The sequence below is a fragment of the Cnephaeus nilssonii genome, assembly GCF_951640355.1.
Source record: "Cnephaeus nilssonii genome assembly, chromosome: 4".
Lineage (NCBI taxonomy): Eukaryota > Metazoa > Chordata > Mammalia > Chiroptera > Vespertilionidae > Cnephaeus > Cnephaeus nilssonii.
In genome coordinates this window covers 108544143-108564956 of record NC_137075.1, presented here as the reverse complement: position 1 = coordinate 108564956, position 20814 = coordinate 108544143, and the positions used below count along the sequence as shown (strand labels likewise).

Here is a 20814-nt window from a genome sequence, read left to right as displayed (position 1 = left end):
GGAGGGAGGTGATGGGGCAGAGGTTGTCTGGAGGAGGGAACAGCCCGCGGGCGGGAGACAGGGCAGTGGGGGGAGGGGACTCCTGCTCCTGGGACAGGCCGGCTGAGTGTCTCACCTGGGGTGCTGGTCACCACCCTGTGAACCAGAGCCTGGGCCTGGCCGCTCCCCACCCCAACACACACACACACACACACACACACACACACACACACACACACACACACACAGAGCGCTGGGGACCCGGGAGGGAGTGTCCCTGAGACTTTATTGTCACACCACCCAACACAGACACGAGGCCGGTCTCGGGAACAGGACGGACAGAGTCCCGGCAGCGGGGTCACATCAGTCAGAGCCACGGGGCGGGGTGCCGGCGACCCCTCCTGCAGGTCACAGGAAGGGATGGCTGATGCCGCAGCAGACGGATTCGGGTTAGACACCAGGCAGCACTTCCTGAAACGAGAGTCTGCTGAGGCTCAGGGCGGATGGAGGGGCCCACCCAAGACCCAACACATCCACCGGCCTCGAGACTCTTCCAGAGGCCGCGGGGGGCGTGGGGGGCTGTTGGCAGGGGCCTGGCCAGCACAGCCTGGGAGGCAGCAGGGGCGCCCGGTCAGGGGGCCCGGGGGTAAGTGGGTCAGGGCGGGCAGGACACGCAGCAGAGGCATCCGAGCACCATTGGGGCTCGAGGACCTGCTTGGCATGGCCGGGCCCTCCAGGGCTGTGGTAGGTCTGTCAAGGGGCGGTTGACAGGACAGAATCCAGGAGGTCTAGGTGGCCCTTCCTCCAGGCAGCCCTCCCTGACTGCTCCCATCTCCCACCAGCATAGTCACCTCCCCCTACACAGTGGGTGCCTGCCCACAGGAGAGGCTCTGGCCCACGCTGGGGTCTGGCCACAGGGCAGGGAGTGGTCAGCCCTGCCTGGGGGGACTTACCGGCCCCGGGGCCGGGGCCCCAGCCGCACCCTGGAGACTCTGCAGGAGAGTCACCACCTCCACGTTCCCAGCGGCTTCTGCCTGCAGGAGGGAGTCCGAGGGAGGGGCTGCTGAGGGTTACTGCCCAGCCGCCTGGCCTCCACCCAACCTTCCCCAGCCCAGGGGCCCCCGCTCCCACCTCCTCCCGCCCAGACACACGGGGCCCATGTGTCACTCTCGCCCCACAACCCTGGGCACTGGAAGGGGGTGTCCCTCCCCACCCCACCCCGGGCTCCCCAGTGTGAAGGGCGTTCGCCAGGAGAGTGTGGGCGTGTGCGGATGGGCAGGGGGGCCTTCCTGGAGGAGGCGGTGGCCCCGGAGCCCGGTGGCACTCACCACGAGCAGGGCGCTGCGCCCATCGTAGCCCGGCTGCCCCAGGTCGGCCCCTGCCTGCCACCACGCCCGCAGGCCTTCACCGTCCGCCCTGGAGGCCAGCCTGGAGGGGAGCCAAGGGGCCATCAGGGCCTGCGGGGCGCCGGCCGGCCACCTGCCCACCTGCCTGCCCGGGTGCCGGCAGCGTCCGCACAGAGCCAACGCCAAACAGCGGGCCCAGCAGCGCCGGGCCGGGCCGGGGCCGGAGTGGGCAGCCTGGGTCTGGTTTCACCCAGTGCGGGTGCCTGTGACTCAGGTCAGGGGTGCACACGCACGCACACGCACGCACGCGGGAGCACGTACACACGGGCATGCAGGCCCGGGCACACGTACACGCCCCGCGCTGAGAGCTGCGTGCCAGTTTCACATTTCACAACACGCTCTCCCTGGGCGGGGCCCACGGGCCAGGAGCAGACCCGTGGGGGGCGGGAGTGAGCCCAGCAGCTCACGGAGGGGCCCGGGGGGCGGGGCCGGCCTGCCTGGAGGAGGAGGTGGCGGGTGGCAACCCCGCGCCCCTGCCCTCTCGGAGGAGCCCACCCCCAGCTCTGGGACCTGGGGGTGCAGCCCCCCAAAGCGGCCCTCGTGACCCCCTCCTAGTCAGGACCCCGCAGCAGTCCCCACGGCGGTGCTGGGTAACTTCTGGGTGCACCCACCAGCCCCTCTGGGACCTGGCTGACCCGACCGCTCCCTGCCTCGGTTTCCCCATCTGTCAATGAAGCCGAAGAGGCCCACCTGTGGGTGCAGCCCTGAACCAGAAGTCCCTCTCGTGTCCAGACCAGAGGCTGTGGCGGCCTCACCGGTTCGGCCCGAGCCCCTCCCTCCGGGCCCACCCCCACCCTCCTGCTGGCCCAGCACACCCCTCCTCCCTGACAGAGGGGAGGGGCAGGCCGGTCAGCCCGCAGGACGTGACCCACGACTCTGAAGCCAGGGCTGGCGGGAGGCTGGGTGAGGGGGCAGAGCTCGGGGTCTTCTCCCTGTGAGCGGGCAGCTCACCCCTCCTCACTCCCCGCCAGTCGTCCTGAGACCCCACTGTCGTCTCAGCCCCTGGGCCCGGGCTCTGAGCTTCAGGGGAGCACACCCCAGACACGGCCAGCACCCCAACCCCAGCCACACAGGACAGGCCTCGCCCTGCTGTCTTCTCCGCTGCCCCAGTGCCATCCTCCCGCCTCCACCGCCCGCAGGCAGCCTGTGGGCAGCCCGGGCTGGACGTGGGAGCTGCTGGTGGCGCAGGGGGGCAGGGACTGGGCCTGGGCACCCTGGGGAGGGTCCCAGGGACGCAGGACGCCCTGGCCTGCCCTCCGCAGCCGCCAGCACCCTCCAGGGACCTCCAGGACCGTCCTCCCTGTGCCCGTCCCCTAGGCTGGCCATGGTGGCCGCTCAGGGCGGCTGGGAGGTCAGTCATGCTGGCAACGGGCACGATGCCTCCAAACCCCAGTCCCCCCGCCAGGCCTGGCCGCCCTGGCCGCCCTGGCCCAGCCCCAGGCCTCACCTGCACAGCTCCGTCCCCGCGTCCTCCAGCTCCCGGGGCGACAGGCAGGCCCCCGCCGCCCGCAGGAGCCCGATGGTGCCCCGGTGCCTGCACGGGAAGGGGTGCTGACACAGCGGGCCCCGGTCCTGCCCCAGACCAGACCCACGCCCCCCGCTAGTCCACGGGGAGGGAGTCAGAGCCGGCATCACCGCTCCCACCGGTGCAGCCCACACGGGCAGCGCGTCCAGAGGCCCCCGGCTTCGGCCCTGCGCCGGGCAGGACACCCCCACTGCCTCTCTGCCCGGTGCCCTCTGCCCCCTCCCTCGAGGAGACCCCACTGGCACCCGCCAGCCCCCTGGGAAGCTCCTGCATCGCCCCCTGAGGTGGTCCCCGTCCCCCACGCTGGGCCTGGGGAAACTGAGTCAAGGGGGCGGACTCTGCCCTTGGGGTGGGGAGGGGACGAACGTGGGTTGTGCTGGCGGGAGCAGGGCTGGGGGTGTGGACGGCTGTCAGAGGCCACCCCTGGGCCCGCCGGCCCGCCGGGCTGAGCCGGCCACGGGGAGGGTGGGTGGGTGTGGCCCCAGAAACCAGGGCAGAGCAGCCGGCAGTGGGGGGCAGAGACCCCTCCCTCGCAGTGAGACCACAAACCCCACGGCCGGCCGCCTCCCCTTCAAGGAGGCTGGGAGGAGGTGTGACCCCAGCCCCTGCCCCCCACGCTGCCAAAGAGCCTGCGGAACCACCCCAGGGCACAGCAGGGTGGGCAGGGGGCGGAGGCGGGGAGACCGGTTTGGGGGGTGTTGTGACAGCCAGGCGGGTGGGGAGGAGGGCGGGACCGGGTGGGGTGATCTCATTGTGCTACCCATCCCCGCCCCTGCGAGCTCAGGCCAGATCGCAGGCCGGGGCGCTGGGGTACACCCTGCAGGCCCCCCACCCTCCGCCCCCTGCCCCCTGCCCCGTGCCCTCCGCCCCCCGCCCTCCGCCAGGCCTGATCTGAAGGAGCCGGGGAAGGAGGTGGAGCCCTTCACCCCTTCACCAGGGGATGCACCCCTCCCAGGGCGCACAGTGGAGGTGGGCACCAGGGCTTGGCCCTGACCGTCTGGGGGCCCAGGCCCCACACCTCCCCGCCTGCCCTGAGACTCCGGAGCCCCCTCCCCGAAATAACCCAGGACCGCAGGTACGCCCCATGCCCTCCCCGGGAATGCTGACCGCCGGGGCCGGGGCCAGGCCGGGGTGGGGGCTGGGGGTGGGGCTGGGGCTCTGCCTCTGGGGGAGGAAGACTTCCCAGGGATGAAGAGCAAAGCTGAGGTTACTGCCCAACACACATGTTCATGCGTGCTCACACAGAGCTGCACACAGCTGTGTCTGGGGCTGCTCTGGCACACACGGGCCATGGGGCCGGGACACCAGCTGGCCCCGCCCCTCCTGCTGGGCAGCCACAGCGCCTGGGCCCAGCGCCTGCCTGCCCGGTCACATCAGGGCCCCCCCCGCCCCGGTTTGGACTGTCCATCAGGGCAGGCGAGGTCGGCCCCGGGAGAGGCCAGGCCTGGGGAGGGCGAGGAGGCGCCCAGCGAAGGCACGCGGATCCTCAGGCCCACGGCCCGCCTGACTGACCAGCTTCGGCCCTGCCGCCGGGCAGGACACCCCCACTGCCTCTGTGCCCGGTGCCCTCTGCCCCCTCCCTCGAGGAGACCCCACTGGCACCCCAGACACACCTCAGGCTGGGCCCCTGCCTCTAAGGAACGGGGTGGGGCCAACTCAGAGGAACTCCCCCCCCGCGGGGCAGGCTGAGCCTGTCGAGGGCACCGGTGCCCCCCCAGCCCGGCGCCTGGCACCGTGCAGCCAGCTTTACACCTGCCCGCCCCCGGAGGTCGCTGGGTCCAGGCCCCCCCAGGGCGCCCCTGCCCCCCTGTGCACGCAGGGCGGGTACCTGCCCCTCACGGCCAGCAGCAAGGGGCTGAGGCCCTCCTGGTCCCGGGCGTTCACGGCCGCCCCGCTCCGCAGCAGCAGGCTCACCACCGCGGCGTGGCCCCTCCGGGCGGCCACGTGCAACGGAGTTTGACCCTGAAAGTCCTCCAGGCTCAGGTCACTGCCCTGGGGTGACGTAAGGACATGTCCCCACGGAGGAAGGCTGGGCAGGGGCGGGTGGGCCACCGGGAAGGGACAGGCAGGGCGGGTGCCCCGAATGGGGCCCAGCACAGCCACTGTGCTCCCCTTGGCTGCCGCTGGCTGCCCAGCCTGGTGGCCCCGGCACAGGGGCGCCATGGAGCCCCAGAAAGACCATCCTGCCCCCCGGGGGGCTGGGGCTCACCCGCTCTACCAGGGCCTGCAAGGCCTCCAGGTCACCGGCGTGGGCCGCGGCGCAGGCCAGGCTGGGGGTCAGGGCGTCTCGCACGGCATCCATCTCCTGCGGGGGGGCGGGGGGGGACACGCGGCATCGGGGACCGTGCCTGCCCGGGTTCTCAGCACCCCCGGAGCGAGCCCAGGGCCTGAGGCTGCCCCCGCTCTCCCTCACCCGCTGTGCCGGGGTCCCCGCCCCTGAGCCCGCTTCCCGCACCGCCTTCCGGGACGTATGACCACGAGGCGCTGGGCTCTCGGAAGAACCCCCTCCACACGTCTCCAGAGCCCCCAGCACCCGGCCTGTGGGGGCGATCCAGGAGCTCAGCTGATGCCAGAGGCCGGGGGTCCCAGCAGCGGCCGCACAGGCAGCCCCGCACCAGCCCAGCCCACGCTCAGCCCGCACCGGTGGCCGGGCCTGACCACAAGCCTCCCTGATCACAGGCCACACGCACCGGCTCTCCTCTGACCGCCACCCAGGGGAGCCGCAGTGAGCACTCCGAAGCTCCCAGGGCAGGTCCGCCCACCCGTGCCGTGCAGAGGGGAAACTGAGGCACGGGGCGTGACCCAGGGCGACCCTGTGCCTGTCGGGCTCCCACGCCAGGTCCCACTTCACCCCGAGGTTGGGTGTGTGAATGGGCACTGGGAGGCCCCCACCTCCCCTGCAGACCTGGCCCCCAGCCCCCACTCCTCTGCCCCCTCCTGGTCCCGGCAGCCTGGCCGAGAAGGGGAGGAGAGCGAGCTCGAGGCCCGAGGCTGGCGAGGCCGGTGAGGCCGTGGGGCCTGGAGCCTCACCCCGTGGAGCCTGAGAGACCCCTGAGCTGGCGGCCCCTCCCTCCCAGCACCCAGGACCGCACCTCACAAGGCAGCCTGCATCAGGGCCACAGCCGGCACCGCCCCACCAGCGACACCCCGCAGAGGCTCCCCGGCTGCCCGGCTCCTCCCTCGCTGCTCCACGAACCCGCAAACCCTCCCGCTGGGGACCTGACCCCGGAAACAGGGGGACCCGGGTCCAGAACCGGCCGGGCACCTCCCACGGACCTGCCCCCCGACGGGGCGTACCTGGCTGAGGCTGAGGAGCTGGGCCACCCCGAGTCCCAGGCTGCTCTGAGGGGAGGGCCGGCTCGTGTCCGCCTCGGGCAGCGTCATCTCTCCCCGGAGGTCCCTGGCCAGCAGCTGGGGGAGCACAGGAGGGCGGCCCCGCGGCCAGCGCCCCGTGGACATGCGGTGAGGGGCGCCCTGGGCCTGCAGCTCCCCCATCCGGGCTCCATCCTTCAGCCTGCAGGCCAGCCCGCCCTCCACCCCTCCTGGCTCAGGGTCCCCAAGGCCCAGGCCTCTCCCCAACCAGAGCGCCTGGTGGCTGTGCCTGGGGCTGCCTGGGGGGTGAGGGGCTCTCTGGGGCAGTTTGGGGAGCCTCCGGGTGTGCCTGACCTCAGGCTCCTCGAGAAGGTGAAAGGACAAGTGGGGGGTCGGCAAAGGGAGCGGGCCCTTTGCACCATGGGAGGCCCGTATCCCTGCCCCCTTTCCAAACGCAGACACAGCCCTAGACCCCGCCCCCCGAACCCCCGTCTGCCCACGTCACACCCTGGCCCCCCCTCAGGATCCCGCTGACATGCCCGTAGCCCGAGGGGCTCACACCTCCTTCCTGTCGTCCAGGCTCAGCCCGGGCTGGCCCAGCACATAGGACAGCTTGGCCAGGGCGGCCTCGGACGTCATGTCGAAGCCCGAGATGATGCCAGCTCCCGCCGCGGCCTGCGGGGGAGGGGCGGCCGTAAACGGGTGTGGGTCCCAGCCCAGTTTGCCCTGTGCCCTCGCCCACCCCCCTCCGGGCCCGGCCCCGCCCACCATGCCCGCCGCGTAGTCCGAGGTCACGGTGCCCTGCAGGCAGTGGGTGCAGTTGAGGATGAGCAGGCCCCGCGCAGCCGCCGCCCGCAGCTCCCGCAGCAGGTCGGGCTTGGTGGGCCCGTTCCCGGAGCCGAAGGTCTCCATGACCACCCCCTTCAGGGGCGGCTGCAGGAAGGCCCGGACCTGCCGGCCAGGAGGGGTGTGAGGCCTGGGCTCCTGCCCAGTGGCGGCCAGCAGCTCGGCCCGCACCCGAGCCCGGCCAGAGGGAGCCGCTGCCCGCGGTGCTCCAGGGTGGCCGGGCACGGGCGCGTGGAGAGGCCTCCCAGCGGGACCCCTGGTCCCTGCGGTGTGTTCGGGGCTGTGGCTGGGGTGGAGATGCCCGGGCCACGGGAAAGGGCTCAGGGGGGCTGCCCACCTCCCGCCCGGCCTAGCCGCCCGCCCGGCACGCAGCCCAGCCCCCGCACGCGGGGAGGCTCCCAGCAGCCGGGTTGGGGAAGGCCTTGCAGCTCAGCACACGTGCAGGGTCGCGTTACAAACCCACAACCCAAACGGTGAGACTGGGCCCCAGAGCCCCGAGGAGGCGGGCGGGTGCAGGTCCCCCACCCGACCCGGACACACCGGCTCCAGCACGAGGGGCGTATGCCCGAGGCCGGCTTCCGGGGCTGAGCAGGATGTGCAGTGGGGACAGGATGGCAGGGCAGGCGGGCAGGGCCCGCTGGACCGGCACTGGGGAGCCATGGGGGCCTGGGAGCGAGGGCACACGACTGTGGGGCTCGGCGGGACCTACCAGGGTGGCGGGGATCCCGGGGTAGAGGCGCAGCAGGCCCACGTCGCGCTCCATGCCGCTGTGCACCGCCAGCCGGGCCTCCCCGCGGGCCTTCCTCACCAGCTCCCGGTTGACTGGGGACAGAGGGGCAGGTGGGCCCGGGAGCCGCCTTCGGGCCAAGACCCTGGCCCAGCTCCTCCGGCCCTTGGTGCTGCCGGCTCCCCCCGCCATTTCCAGAGCCCCGAGCCTCCCCGGCCACCGGGCCCTCCTGACGCCCAGCCCCGGGCTCACGAATACCCTGGCGTGTGCCAGGTCCCTGGGCACAGTGCTCGGGGGGGGAGGAGGACCCCCAGGGGTGGAGGCCTGTCTGAGCCGCGGCTGCGTAGGCGGTGGGGGAGGAGAGGCATTTGAGGCCGAGGAACAGCAGGTGCGAAGGCGAGGAGGCACAGCAGACGGGGCCCAGCAGCAGGATCCCAGCAGTTTGCTGTCCGGGACCCCGGGAGAAGGGGGGTGGCCTTCTCAGACCAACAGCCTCACCCGCCCCGACCGGGCACCTGCCCTGCCACAGCGGAGAGGGTGAATGAACGAGTGAGTGAATGAATGAATGAGTCTCCTGGACCCCTCACCGCTGGGGAAAGACAGCCTCCATCGGATTCACCCCAAAGCCTCAGAGGCCCAACGTGTGCCCACCCGCGCCCCACGCCAGGGTGGGTGACGGGGGTCCCAGCCCTGCGGGTGGAGGGGCAGGTGCTTGGGGCCGGTGCCCCTCGAGCCGCCATGCAGAGGCTCGGGGTCTCCAGTCTGAAGGCCACGGCACCGCCAGGACTGACCACGGTGTCCCCGGGGTGCGGGCTGGGCAGCGGGTCCGGCCTGCGAGCCTCAGGAGCCCATGCCCGGGGGCCCCCTCAGCCCCGGCGGCCTGGATGGGCAGAGGGGGGCTGCTGACCCCCCGGCACCGATGCTGTTAGCGCCCATCCCGGGCACAGGCACCTAGGGGCCCGCCCGCCCGTCCCAGGACACGGAGGCCCAGAGGGGGAGCCCCGCCGAGGCTGCCGGGGAGTCAGGGCAGAGGCGGGGGGCCGGGCTCTAGGACCTCCACCCGGGCCTCCTCCGCCCCCACGGGGTGGGTGCCAGCCTGTGCCCGCTGTGCCCGCCAGAGGCCGGAGCAATGCACACGTGATCACGACCTGAGAGACATTCCAGACACGCCCCCTCTCACGGGGCGCTGCGGGGGGGGGGCAGTGGAGGGGGGCAGCCGGGAGGGGCCAGGAGGGCAGAGGCTAGGAGACCCCGGGCCAGGGCTTTAATTCAGGGCCCTTGGCCCCAGCGGGGGAGCAGACAAGACAGGGGCGGGTGGAGGCTGACACCACGGGGGAGTGGTGGCTGCAGCGGGGTTCACAGAGACAAAGATGGCCACGTCCCCCCAGACAGCCACCCCCTGAGAGCCCACGGGACCCAAGTCCCCGCCCGGCCAGGGGCGCTGCCCCCACCAGGGAGGAGAGGCCTCCTGAGCCCAGTGTGGACCACGTGCCTCACCGCTGGGCAGCTGGGCCAGGGCCGGGGGGTCGGGGGCTGGAGGGCCAGGAGCTGGCCGCCCCCCTGGGACCCGGCGGGGCAGGCCCGCAGCACCCCGCGCCCTCCCGCACGGCCTCCTGAGCCTGCGGGGCCTCTGGGAAGGCAGTGAACACACCAGAACCCGGGAGGGGGCCCAGCGTGGAGCCGCCCTCCGGCTGCCGTGCCCACACCCCGAGCACCCAGCGCCCCGCCAGCCACACCCTGGGCCGGGCAGAGCGCCCTGTTTCTCAACAGCAGCCGCCAAACCGGACAGGCCCGGGCGGGCGAGGCGGTTCTCACACCCGCACGCAGTCCAGGGGGGGAGCCGGTGGGGACGGGGCCTGCGGGCCGGCCTCAGCCCTGCACCCGCCGAGCCTCTGGGCCTGGCAGAGCAGGCAGTCCTGTGCCCGCGGCCTCCCGGGCTTGGCGAGCCCCAGCCAGGGGCCCGGGACCCAGCGCACTCCTCCGCGCCCGCCAGCAGGCTTCACCCCCAGGCTCCACTCCTAAGCTCCAGATGAGGGGTGACTCAGCCCCCACGGGGGAGGGGTCCCTGCTCCTTCCTTCCTCAGCTGGGCTGGGTCTCCCGACACGGGCAAGAGGGGCCGAGTGCCACCACCCAGCATGGGCAGGGAAGCCAGGCCTTCCGTCAGCACAGCATCGGTGCCGCCCTCTTCAGGAAGCCCCCCTGGATTGCTCCAGCTCTCCAGTCCCCGGAGCCCTGGGGGCGCTGCACAGGCATGAGGTGCACTGACGTGTTCTGGGCCTCACCACCCCCCCACACACAAGGCCCCTGGGGGATGGGCGGGGGGGTGGGCCCGGCGGGAGTGCAGGTCAGAGCTCGGGAATGGGAGTCGGGGCTCAGGGCCAAGCCAATGCCTCCCGTGCGGCCCTGCCCCTCCACCTCGGTCCCCCCATGGGGTCCTCCTGCCCTGGCCCTGACCCCCTGGCGGAGGGGCCTGCCCGTCACTGTGCCTGACCCCCAGCTGTGTCCTGACCTGAGACCCCAAGGCTCTGGGAGCGTTCAGGGTCACGTGACCAGCCCGCCTGCCGGGAAAGAGCCCGACCCCTGCAGGGGCTGCACCCTAAGCCCTCCAGGGCTCCCCGCTGCCTGCCCCTGGGAACCGCCCCTGCAGACCCCACAGGGGCAGAGCCGTGTGGGCGAGGCCACCTCCGTTGTTTCGAGGGCCGGACGCTCAGGCAGGCGGACCAACCCGGAGAGCTGGGTCCTGTGTGTCCCACAGAAGCGGCCCCACCGGGAGCGAGGCCCCAGGGCCCCTAACGCCCCCAGGAAGGGCCACAGCGGGGGCGGGGCAGGGCGGGGCGGGGACGGGTGCCCGGAGCCCCTGCGCCGTCAGGAAGCACAGGCCCAGCAGGCGGGGTGTCCCTTACACACCGGGCCAGGGGGGCCAGGCCCCTGGGGGAACCCACAGGTCCCAGGGGCGTGGGGACACTCCGGCCTGTCCCAGGAGGCTGCCAGGGTGTGGGGGGAGGGGAGGCGCTGGTCAGGCCCGCCTCGGACCCGGACAGCGGGGGCCCTCCGGGGCCATTAGGGGGCCCTGAGCTCGGCCCAGCAGCCTGGTCGAGCAGCTCCCACACCCAAAGCAAGGAGTGGGGTGTCCTCCCGGAGGTCAGGACACATGACCCGCTGGAGACAAGGGGTGCGGCTGCCTGCCAGGCCTGGGGGACAGAGAGAAGGGCCGGGACCAAGGTGCGTGGCCTCTGAGAGGGATTCCTGGGCTGGGGCCTCCTGGCCGGGGGGGCGGGAGGGGGCACACGAGGGGCAAATCCCCCAAACCTGCCCCTCCTCTAGCCAACTCCTGGCCAGGGCTCCCCCCAAACCCATCCCAACCCCCCCGAGCCCCCCCACAGCCCCGCAGCCCACGCAGCCCACGCAGCGCCGGGGCAGAGCCGAGCTGCGCTGTCCCAGCTCAGGGGCGGTGGGTGCTCCCGCCCAGTCTCCCCGCCCAGCTCCCTGCAGGGTCTGTGGGTGCCCTCCTGCCGCCCACAGCACCCCTCACCCCTCACCCCGCTTACTTGTGACGTCAGCGCCCAGCACAGCCAGCGGCGGCAGGTTGGGGGAGCAGAAGGCGGCGAACTTGCGGGCATCCACCTTGGTCACCCGCGTGCCCCGAAACAGCTGGTTCTGGAAGAACAGGCAGACCTGCGGGGCGGGGGCGGGGGGGGGGGGCAGCGGGTGACACGGGCCGACCGCCCCTCCGTGCAGGCCCCCCGCCGTGTGGGGGGCGGGGAACCTCGTGAGTGATTCCTGTGCCCACGCGCCCGGCCAGATGCCGAGGCGGGAAAGGCCGGGACTGTCTTTGTGGGAGCTCCCCCACGGGGAGCAGAAAGGCAGGTCTGGGGAAAGCCCACGGACGACAGCGTGCCCCGGGGCAACGTGGGCGACTGCCCCCCCCTTCTCCCACGGTACGCGTGCCGGGTGTCAATCACAGGTGAGGGCAGCCCTCAGAGCCCTGGCCCCTGCCACCCCGGGAGGGGGGGGTACCTCGGGGATCACGTACTGGCCGGCCATGAGCAGGGCCCCCAGCAGGTTCTCGCGGCCGTCGCTCCACAGGGCGTGGATGGGCACCTGGGGGGCGCACGGAGCTAAGGCCGCGGCTCGGGGCAGAGGGGCGGGCAGCTCAGGCTGGGGGAGCGGGGTCTGCGGGCCCTGCCCCCCGAGAACTGCCCCTGCTGATGCTACCGGCCCAGCCCGGCCCCTCCCCTCGGCTGCCCCCGCCGCTCCCCACACGGGAGGGTTCCGCCTGGCTTCCTGCCACCCACAGGGACCACACCACTGCCAGCCAGGCCGGGGGTCCCGAGGGCACCCCGCTCTGCATGACACCCGGCACGTGTACCGTGGGAGAAGGAGGGGAGGGACAGTCGCCCACGTTGCCCCGGGGCCTGACAGCGCAGAGCGGGCCCTGGGCCGCGGGAAGGCGGTCACCTGGGCGCCCGTGAGCACCACCGTCTTCTGCAGGTTCTCCAGCGCGAAGGCGAGCGCGGCGGCGGCGAAGGCCATGGTGTCGGTGCCGTGGATGACCACGAAGCCGTGGAACCGCTCGTAGTGTGTCTGCGGGAGGCGGCCGCTCACCAGGCGCCCCCCGCGCTTCCCCCGGGAGCGGAGCCTTCCCCTCCACCAACACGCAGGCCCCGCTCAGAGCGGCGCGGGGCGGGCGCCGGGACCCTGACATGGAGGCCGGGCTGGGCAGGCTGGAGTCCGGCCCGCTCTCCCCGCCCCGGGGCGGCTCCCTCCCTGACTCCTGGTGTGAGCCCACCGTGATGGGGTGGTGGACGTCCCCCGAGGACCAGCAGGGCCCCCTCGGCTCCCCGGTAGTGCCCTCCGCGGGGAGGCCCAGGCAGGACTCCCGAGAACACCGGTCAGTGGGGACCCGCCAGAACCCAGCCCCGAGAGCCCGGTGCTGAGTGACATGCCCGGCAGAGGAGGGTGGGGAGCCAGCCCGGAGCCTGCTGTCCGGCGGGTGGGCCGGACATGGGCACAGCGATGGGCGGAGGCACAGGCAGCACTGGGAGGGCAGGGGAGGTGGGCAGCGGGCAGGTGCTGGCGGGCAAGGGGGAGGGTCCTTCCAGGCACCGCCCTGCTGCCAGCTCTCAGGAGTGAGGGCGGCTGCGGGCACAGCCTCCGCCACCACCTCCTGGAGGGCCGCCGAGACTGAGCTTCGGAGCGGCTGCGAGGGACAAGGGGACCAGGATGGAAAGACCAGCAGCCGGAGGGATGGCAGAGCTGTGCCACAGGCCGGGCTGGGGCGCCATCTGCTGGCCACACAGGGCGCGGCCGCAGGCAGGTGACCCGGCTCCAAAGGCCCTGCAGCCAGGACAGTGCTCCCGGGACAAGGGCCGCAGAATGCCCACTGGTCGCCGGTGGCCCCGAAGGGGCGGAAGGGCCAGGCCCAGGGCCACACCTTGTCCCAGGTGCTCACGGTGAAGGGGGGCACGAGACAAGCCGTGGCTGGGGGCCAGGCTCTTGGCTGCCCGGGAAGGGGAGCCTGTGTGATGAACCCCTGGGGGCCGGTGAGAAGGCCGGAGGATGGGAGGGCCCCCCGGGAGCCAGGCCCAGGATCGGGCCGGATGGGGTGGGGGGCGGGGAACAGAGAGGACGGCTGGTGGAGGGTGCCCTGGCCTCAGGAAAGGCGTGCCGTGAGCCCAGACACCCCTCGGGGTCCTGCACCCTTTTATGGCCCTGCCTCGCGGGCGGGCGGGCGGGCGGGCAAGGGGCGGACAGCGGGGTAAGGGCCAGGTGTGAGCTGGTCAGTCTGCGGGCAGGCATCACACACCGACCCAGGTTCCCACTGGGACAAACCAAGCGCATGAACAAACCAGGACCGCTGTCCGTCACCGGAAAGAGCCACCCTCCCCTTGCACGGAGTGGGGGCGGGGCAGGATGAGGTGGGCAAGGGCCTCAGAGGCCCTGCTGCTGGGATGTGACCCCAGGGCCTGGCACTTTCCTGAAGCCACAGACCCACCGCAGACCCAGAGCGAGTGGGTGGGCTGGCCTCGCCCCCCCAATAGCCCTACCTGACTGCAGCCCCGCCAGCAGCCCCGGCCCCGCCCACATCCTGCAGCCCCGCCCACTCCCATAGCCCTGCTCAGCATGCACAGCCCCGCCCACACGCTGCAGCCCCGCCCACTCCCATAGCCCTGCTCAGTATGCACAGCCCCGCCCACACGCTACAGCCCCGCCCACTCCCACAGCCCTGCTCAGTATGCACAGCCCCGCCCACACGCTACAGCCCCGCCCACTCCCACAGCCCTGCTCATCATGCACAGCCCCGCCCACACCCCCTGCTACCTCAATGGTCTGGGCAATCTGCACCCACTCGGTGATGGTCATGTCACTGGAGTCGAAGAGGGGCTGGCACTCCAGCACCGTGTAGACGATCCTCTGGTCGGGACTGGCGGGCCTGCGGGGGCAGAAGGCCGGTGCCCACCTGACTCCTGCCTTGGCCACCCCGTTCCCCTCCGGGCCGGCAGGGCCTCTGCACCAGGGCCGGTGTCTGCGCATCCACAAACTCGGAGCGGAGGACAGGCCCAGCCTCCCTTCGCCGGACTTCCCAGGAGCAGGGACCGTGGGTGCTGAGAGGGGCCGAGGACGGCCAGGAAGAGCTGCAGCAGGCACAGCCCCCTCCCCCCCCCCCCGAGGGATGAGCCAGGCCCGCCTGGGAGGAAGGTCAGCGACCGGGAGGGCGACTCCCCACGCGCCTGCCAGCCGGGAAGGGCACCAGGCAGCCTGGGCCGAGAGCCGGGGCCTTCGCACGGGGAGGAGGGGCCCGCGGGCCACCCCAGCGGGTGGGGGTCCGAGGCGCTCTCCAAAGGGGACTTTGGTCCGTTCCAAGCCGTGGAAGAGGACGTGAGTGACGGCCTCCTGCAAATGAATGGCTGGAGGGAGGCCCTGAGAGACGCAGCTTCCGGATGGCCCTCCCCCGGGACAGCGAGGGAGCCCACACTCACGGCAGCACCAGGGTGTCCTCGGGGAGGCCGCGGGCCCGGGCATGCTCCTCGTCGTGGAACATGGGCAGTGTCCTTAGGACGGCGGCCAGGCCCCGCCCCGGGACCAGCACTGCAGGCGGGGGAGGGGGGGGTCAGGGGCCGGCAGCCACCACCAGCTCTGCAAACACGGCCCCTCCGTCTGTGCTGGGCACCTGCTGCCCCGGGCTGGGGGTCAGGCCTGGGCAGGGGTGTGGGCAGGGAGCGGGCTTGGCCCAGGTGAGCTCGGGCCTCGGGGAAGTCGGAGGCCAGGTGGACAGGCCTGCAGCTGCCCGGGCCCCGTCTCCAGGGGAGCCCACCCGAGGCTCCCGGGGCCGTGGCCCTCTGTGGCCTCTTTCTCAGATGCCACTCCCCTGCCCCCACTCCGCAGAGCACCCCAGACACGCTCCTCAGCCCCAGCCCTCTGCCAGCCTGTCAGGGGCTTCCCCCCAGCTCAGGGCACTGCCTCCAGGAAGCCCTCCATGATGCCAGGCCCCGCTGCCTTTCCCACATGCCCTCCACGGCCTCTGCTCCCTTGCTGGGCTGTGTGCCACCCCTCCAGGGTCCAGCCCAGGCCTTCGCCTGCAGCGGCCGTGCCCCAGAAACATGCTTCTACCGAGGCCCTGGCAGAGAGGGCGCCGGGTTCTAGGCAAACCCTAAAATAGGGGGGGTGGGGGCGTCCAGCCCTGCCCCGACATAAGGGGTGAGTTAATTAAATGCTTGACCATGTGGAGCGGGCTCATTTATAAGTGGGTCATTTTGTATGGCCCGAGGGTGACGTTATAAATATCCAACGGCCCTGCCCTAAGCGGTCACAGCGTGCCTCCCTCCTGGAAAAGACTCCTCAGCGCAGGCCTCCGCCCCACGCCGCGCCCTCAGGCACAGCCACTCCTCGCGGAGGTTCTGTGGGCGTCTCCCCTGTGCTTGGCTGCACTGGGCACCCGGACTCAGCAGCAAGGACAACAAGGTCCCCACCACCCCCATCGGCTGGAACAGGGCAGCACGTTCAGGGCCAAGGTCAGTGGTCACTCCCGGTGACGGGCCGGGTGTATCAGTCCCCGCGGCTGTGTAACAAACGGCCCGAGCCGGGCTGCTCCAAACAGCTCGGAGGTGCTGGGGGCCGCGTCCCGGCTCCCTCGGTTGTCAGAATCCGGGCCCATGTGTGGACCAGTGTCCCGGGGGCCTCTGACCCGCCATCCTCGGCTTCTCCGGCTCCCAGCGCCCAGGCCGGGCCCCTGGCTCTGCCTTCAACGCCGGTTCGAGCCCTCCTCACGCTTCGAACCTCTCTGACCTCCTCTGCTCCTCTTTCCCCTTAAGGAGCCCGAAAGCCCGCTCACCTGTCCCCGAGGGTCCTTCTTCGGGGCTCGGGGCCAGTCCAGGCCCTCCCTCGGGGCCAGCAGCTGAGCTCGGGCCCCCACCCCCAGCCGCCGCCCCAGGCCCTCTGCAGCCTGAATGGCCCTCCTGCCCACGGCTCTGGCCCCTCTGCTCTGCCCTCGCCCGCCGGGGGCACCAGTTTCCGTCCTGTTATGTGTCCCCACAGCTTGGCCTTCGGACCAGGGCAGTACGCTCTCTGGTCTCCGCCGTCTGGAAGGCGCACTGACCGGGTGCAGCGGGCGGCCAGGCACGTAGGCCGCGGTTCCAGCCCGCTTGGTCCGGCCGCGCCAGCTCCCAGGCCCTGGGTCCGGGCCCAGCCCACGGGCCTCCTCTCCACCTTCGCTGCTCGTTCGCGCTGGGAACAAAGGGCCTCGCTCCCTCCACTTCCTGTTTCCCATAAACGGCGCCGTTTGAGCCGCGACAGGTCCTAGGCGGACAACGGACCCTTTTCCTTAGAAAAACGTCTACACGGAAAACAAGCTGTGTGCTGGGAGAGCGCTCCTATCGGTGTAGCACCTGGCCATTGGGGCTCCCTCAGTGAGCCCGGTGAGCGATGACCTATGAACCAGGAGGTCACGGTTCCATTCCCGTCAGGGCGCGGGCCCAGGTTGCAGGCTCCATCCCCAGTGTGGGTGTGCAGGAGGCAGCCCATCAGTGATGTTTCTCTCTATCCGTCTCCTTTCCTCTCTCTAAAACTCAATAAAAACAGACACATTTCTTAAAGATCCCCCAATAAGACCCAAGGGCAGCGGTCATGTGACCAGCCCACCTGCTGGGAAAGAGCCGTCCCTGCAGGGGCTGCACCCTAAGCCCTCCTCTCCTTGCCTCACTCCTCCCTCACTGCCCCCCTCGCTGCCCCCCTCGCTGCCCCCTCGCTGCCCCCTCGCTGCCCTGACCTTGGCACGGCCTGGCCGCGCCGTGTGCCCTGGCGGCTGCTGTTTACCAGCAGGCGCAGAAGTGCCCTGGACGGTGACGATCCAGACAGCTTTGCTGAGGCCGGGCCACCTCCCTCCCGACCTCCCGGGGGCAGAGGCGCGTCAGCAGCGCGGCCAGTTAATCATTGACCCCGCACCGCCCTGAGGAAACGCCGGGCGGGGGCCTGCGGTGCCGAGTTCACCGCCCCCCACCCCCGGGCTCATGGAGGCCAGGGCTCCCCCAGGCCCCGGCCGGCTCTGCTCTGGCACGAAAAGGTCCACGCCACCCGTGTCCGAGGACTGCCGGACCCCGCAGCGCAGGGAGGGCCTCCGATGGCCCTCAGGGTCAGGGGCACCGGGACCCGGGCTGCTCCTCTCCTGGGGGGGCAGCAGGGACAGGCTCCCCGGGACACACCGCCTCCTGAGGGGAGGGTCTGGCAGCGGCGGGAGGCACGGGAGGGGGCGGGGGGGGGGAGGGCAGGAAGACAGGTGCCGGGTGGCGGGCTCCTTCTGGGGCAGAGCCCTCAGCTCAGGGCAAAGACGCGGCCACGGTCCCAGCGGGCCAGGCTGGGTGCTGCTCCGAGACCCAGGGCTCGGAGGGCGGCGTCCCGCTGGCGGGCAGGCTGGGTGCTGAGCCCGGAGGGGACCCAGGGCTCGGAGGGCGGCGTCCCGCTGGCGGGCAGGCTGGGTGCTGAGCCCGAAGGGGACCCAGGGCTCAGAGGGCGGCGTCCCGCTGGCGGGCAGGCTGGCCGCTGAGCCCGGAGGGACACAGGGTGGGCGGCCCCAGAGGAGCGGGCAAGCCAGCCCTCGAGAAAGCAGCGGCCTCTCTCCCCAGCCCTGCAACGCCCCCCCCCAGGTCCAGCCCCCCAGACACAGGCTGGGCCGGCAGTCAGGTGGTCCTCTGGGACCGGCCCCCGCCTGGGGGCTGCTGGTTTGAGGTCCAGGCGGAGGGACCGCAGCCCTTGGTGGGAGTGCGGCGGGACCAGCAGCGAACTGTCCAGATCGGGGATACGGAGGCACAGCAGCCGACAGCGGCTCCTGGCAGCCCGGGGGAGCCGCCGGCCGGGATGAGGACCACCCTGTCCCAGCGCCCGAGCCCCTCCGACAGGGCCCAGCCACCGGGCGCCTTGAGGGTGTCTGTGAAGTGACCATCACGTGTGGCGGATGGACTAGCAGGGGCCGAGGCCCCAGAAGCACTGCGGGAGGGCCTGAGCGGCTGCCTCAGTGGGCAGCGTTGGGAAGGAGGGAGGAAGGGACAGGAAGTGGTCCAAGCACCAGCAAGGGCAAAGGAGGATGTTGGGTCAGGGGAGGGGGAGGGGAGGGGAGAGAGAAGGGGGAAGGAGAGGGGGAGGGGGGAGTGGGGAGCTGAGTTGGTTGTGAGGCAGGGCGAGGCCAGGCTGCAGGCAGTGGCCAGGCCGGGAGCGGGTCCGGGGAGGACGCCAGGGCCAGGTGTGGGGCCCCCCAGGTGTGACCGGCACGTGGGCGCGCGGAGGGGCGGCCGGGCGGAGGGAGGAGGAAGGTGGCAGAGGACAGTGCGTGGGAAACGGGGCTCCTGAGGGACAGGTCACCTGTGGACAGCCGAGGAGGGGAAAGGGGTTCGAGGATGAGGCTGAGGGCTTGTCCTGCCGGCCCGGGGAGGGGCACCCACGGGTCAGTCACGGCGCCCAGAGGAGCCTCTGCAGCTGACCCCGAGCCGGACGGCCGATGCTCTTCCCCGGGGGCTCCCCGACTCCACTGGGTCCCTCCCCGAAGGCAGCACCCGGCCAGCAGCCTTCCGACTGGGAGCCCTGGCGGCCCTGGCCCCACACAGAGCGTGCACTCCTGCCGACTCCGGCCAGGCAACGCCACAGGCAGACACACAGCCCCCCGCGCCCTGCACGCTGCCCTCCCCAAAGGGGTCAGACAGTCCCCCCGCCCTGCACGCTGCCCTCCCCAAAGGGGTCAGACAGTCCCCCCGCCCTGCACGCCGCCCTCCCCAAAGGGGTCAGACAGCCCCCCGCGCCCTGCACGCTGCCCTCCCCAAAGGGGTCAGACAGTCCCCCCGCCCTGCACGCCGCCCTCCCCAAAGGGGTCAGACAGCCCCCCGCGCCCTGCACGCTGCCCTCCCCAAAGGGGTCAGACAGCCCCCCGCGCCCTGCACGCCGCCCTCCCCAAAGGGGTCAGACAGCCCCCCGCGCCCTGCACGCTGCCCTCCCCAAAGGGGTCAGAGCCCTCCGGCGCCAGGAGCCCAGGGCAGCAGGGATGGCTGGGGCTCATCACAGCGCTCAGCGGCCCTAGTGCGGCGCCTCGCAGCCCCGCAGCCCTGCCCGCGCTGGTTGGCCCGGAAGGGGCACGGGCGCCCGGCCCACCCCCACCCCCCACCCCCACCCCGAGGCCGGGCAGTCGCCGCGGGACGCGCTGGCCGCTGACGCTCCCTGCCCTCCAGGGGCGGGCACCCGGGCCGGAGCGGGCTCGATCGGCGGCTGGGACCCCGGGAAGGCGGGGCGCGAGGACCACCCCGTCCCGCCGACCGGAGGACCCCTCCCGGCCGCCCGCCGACTCACCGCCGCGCTGGCTCCGCATCCCGATGGTGCCCCCCGTGTAGATGGCCAGGAGCCGCCGCTCGGGGCCCGCCGCGCGCGCCATGCTGGCGGGGCAGCCGGTGAAGGGGCAGAGCGGCTGCGGGCGCAGGAGACGGTGCGGGGAGCCCGGACTCGGGGGCTGTGGTGCCGGCGGGAGCCGGGACTGAGGAGCGCCCAGGGCACCCGGGATGGTGGGGCTCGCTGGGGGGCGGGGCCTGCTTGGGGGCGGGGCCTGGCGGGTAGGGCGGGGCCTGTTGGGCGGGGCGGGGCCTGTTGGGCGGGGCGGGGCCTGAGCGCACGGCGACCCCAGGGTCCAGGGCCTGTGACAGGGGCGTAGGCTCATGCCCCGCAGACAGTGGTATCAGCAGCCGCAGGGACCCCGGTGCCCAGCAGGGCCGGCGCTGTTGACCGCCGTCGAGGTCCACCCCACGGGGTGGCCGGGCGTGGGCAGAGACCCCAGCCCGCCCCTTGCACCCCGTCCAGAAGGCCCGAGGGGACCAGGGACCTCAGGGCAGAGCCGGGAAGAAAGGAGCGGGCGCAGGCTCCCAGGACGGATGTGGAGCTGCCTGGCTCCCGCACAGCCCCCAGGCCGCCCACGCCCTCTGGGAAGAGCCGGGGTTTTGGTTCCATGGAAGTTACTCTGATCCTGGTCATAAAGTCAGTCCCTTCCACATCACGGGACCTAATGCTGCCCGGAGGGCGGGGTGGAGGTCTGTATTAGTTTGGGGGAGGGGGTCTGTATTAGTTTGCTGGGGGGTATTAGTTTGGGGGCTCTGTATTAGTTTCCTGGGGGGTCTGTATTAGTTTGCTGGGGATGTCTGTATTAGTTTGTGGGGTCTGTATTAGTTTGGGGGGTCTGTATTAGTTTGCTGGGAGGGGGTCTGTATTAGTTTGCTGGGGATGTCTGTATTAGTTTGCTGGGGGGTCTGTATTAGTTTGGGGGTGTGGACGAAAGGAGCCACATGCTAACCTGACAAGCTCAGGAGAGGCCTGTGTGGCAGTCTTGCAAACTCAGAGGCCTAAAGTCACCACAAAAGCTGGTCTGAAAATTAAATATTTAACTACAAACAGGTTATGGTGGGTAGTCATGTCCTAGGACAAGTATTTTCCCTACAAAGATCAACTTAGATCTTTACTGAGCCATTTGCCTTTTTGCCTCTAAGGTAACATACCT

General features: G+C 71.7%; 1 protein-coding gene across 1 annotated transcript; it reads right to left on the bottom strand.

The window, feature by feature from the left end:
• Nucleotides 1–332: 332 nt before the first annotated feature.
• ASPG (asparaginase) lies at nt 333–19704 on the bottom strand (the record flags this gene model as incomplete). Its single annotated transcript, XM_079769721.1, has 16 exons — nt 333–450; nt 933–1013; nt 1308–1407; nt 2833–2919; nt 4739–4902; nt 5120–5215; nt 6208–6321; nt 6784–6897; nt 6991–7173; nt 7778–7890; nt 11345–11471; nt 11814–11897; nt 12255–12380; nt 14118–14229; nt 14777–14885; nt 19623–19704. 16 exons carry the CDS (start codon nt 19702–19704, stop codon nt 430–432), a joined length of 1713 nt encoding a protein of 570 aa, XP_079625847.1. The 3' UTR covers nt 333–429.
• Nucleotides 19705–20814: the final 1110 nt, after the last annotated feature.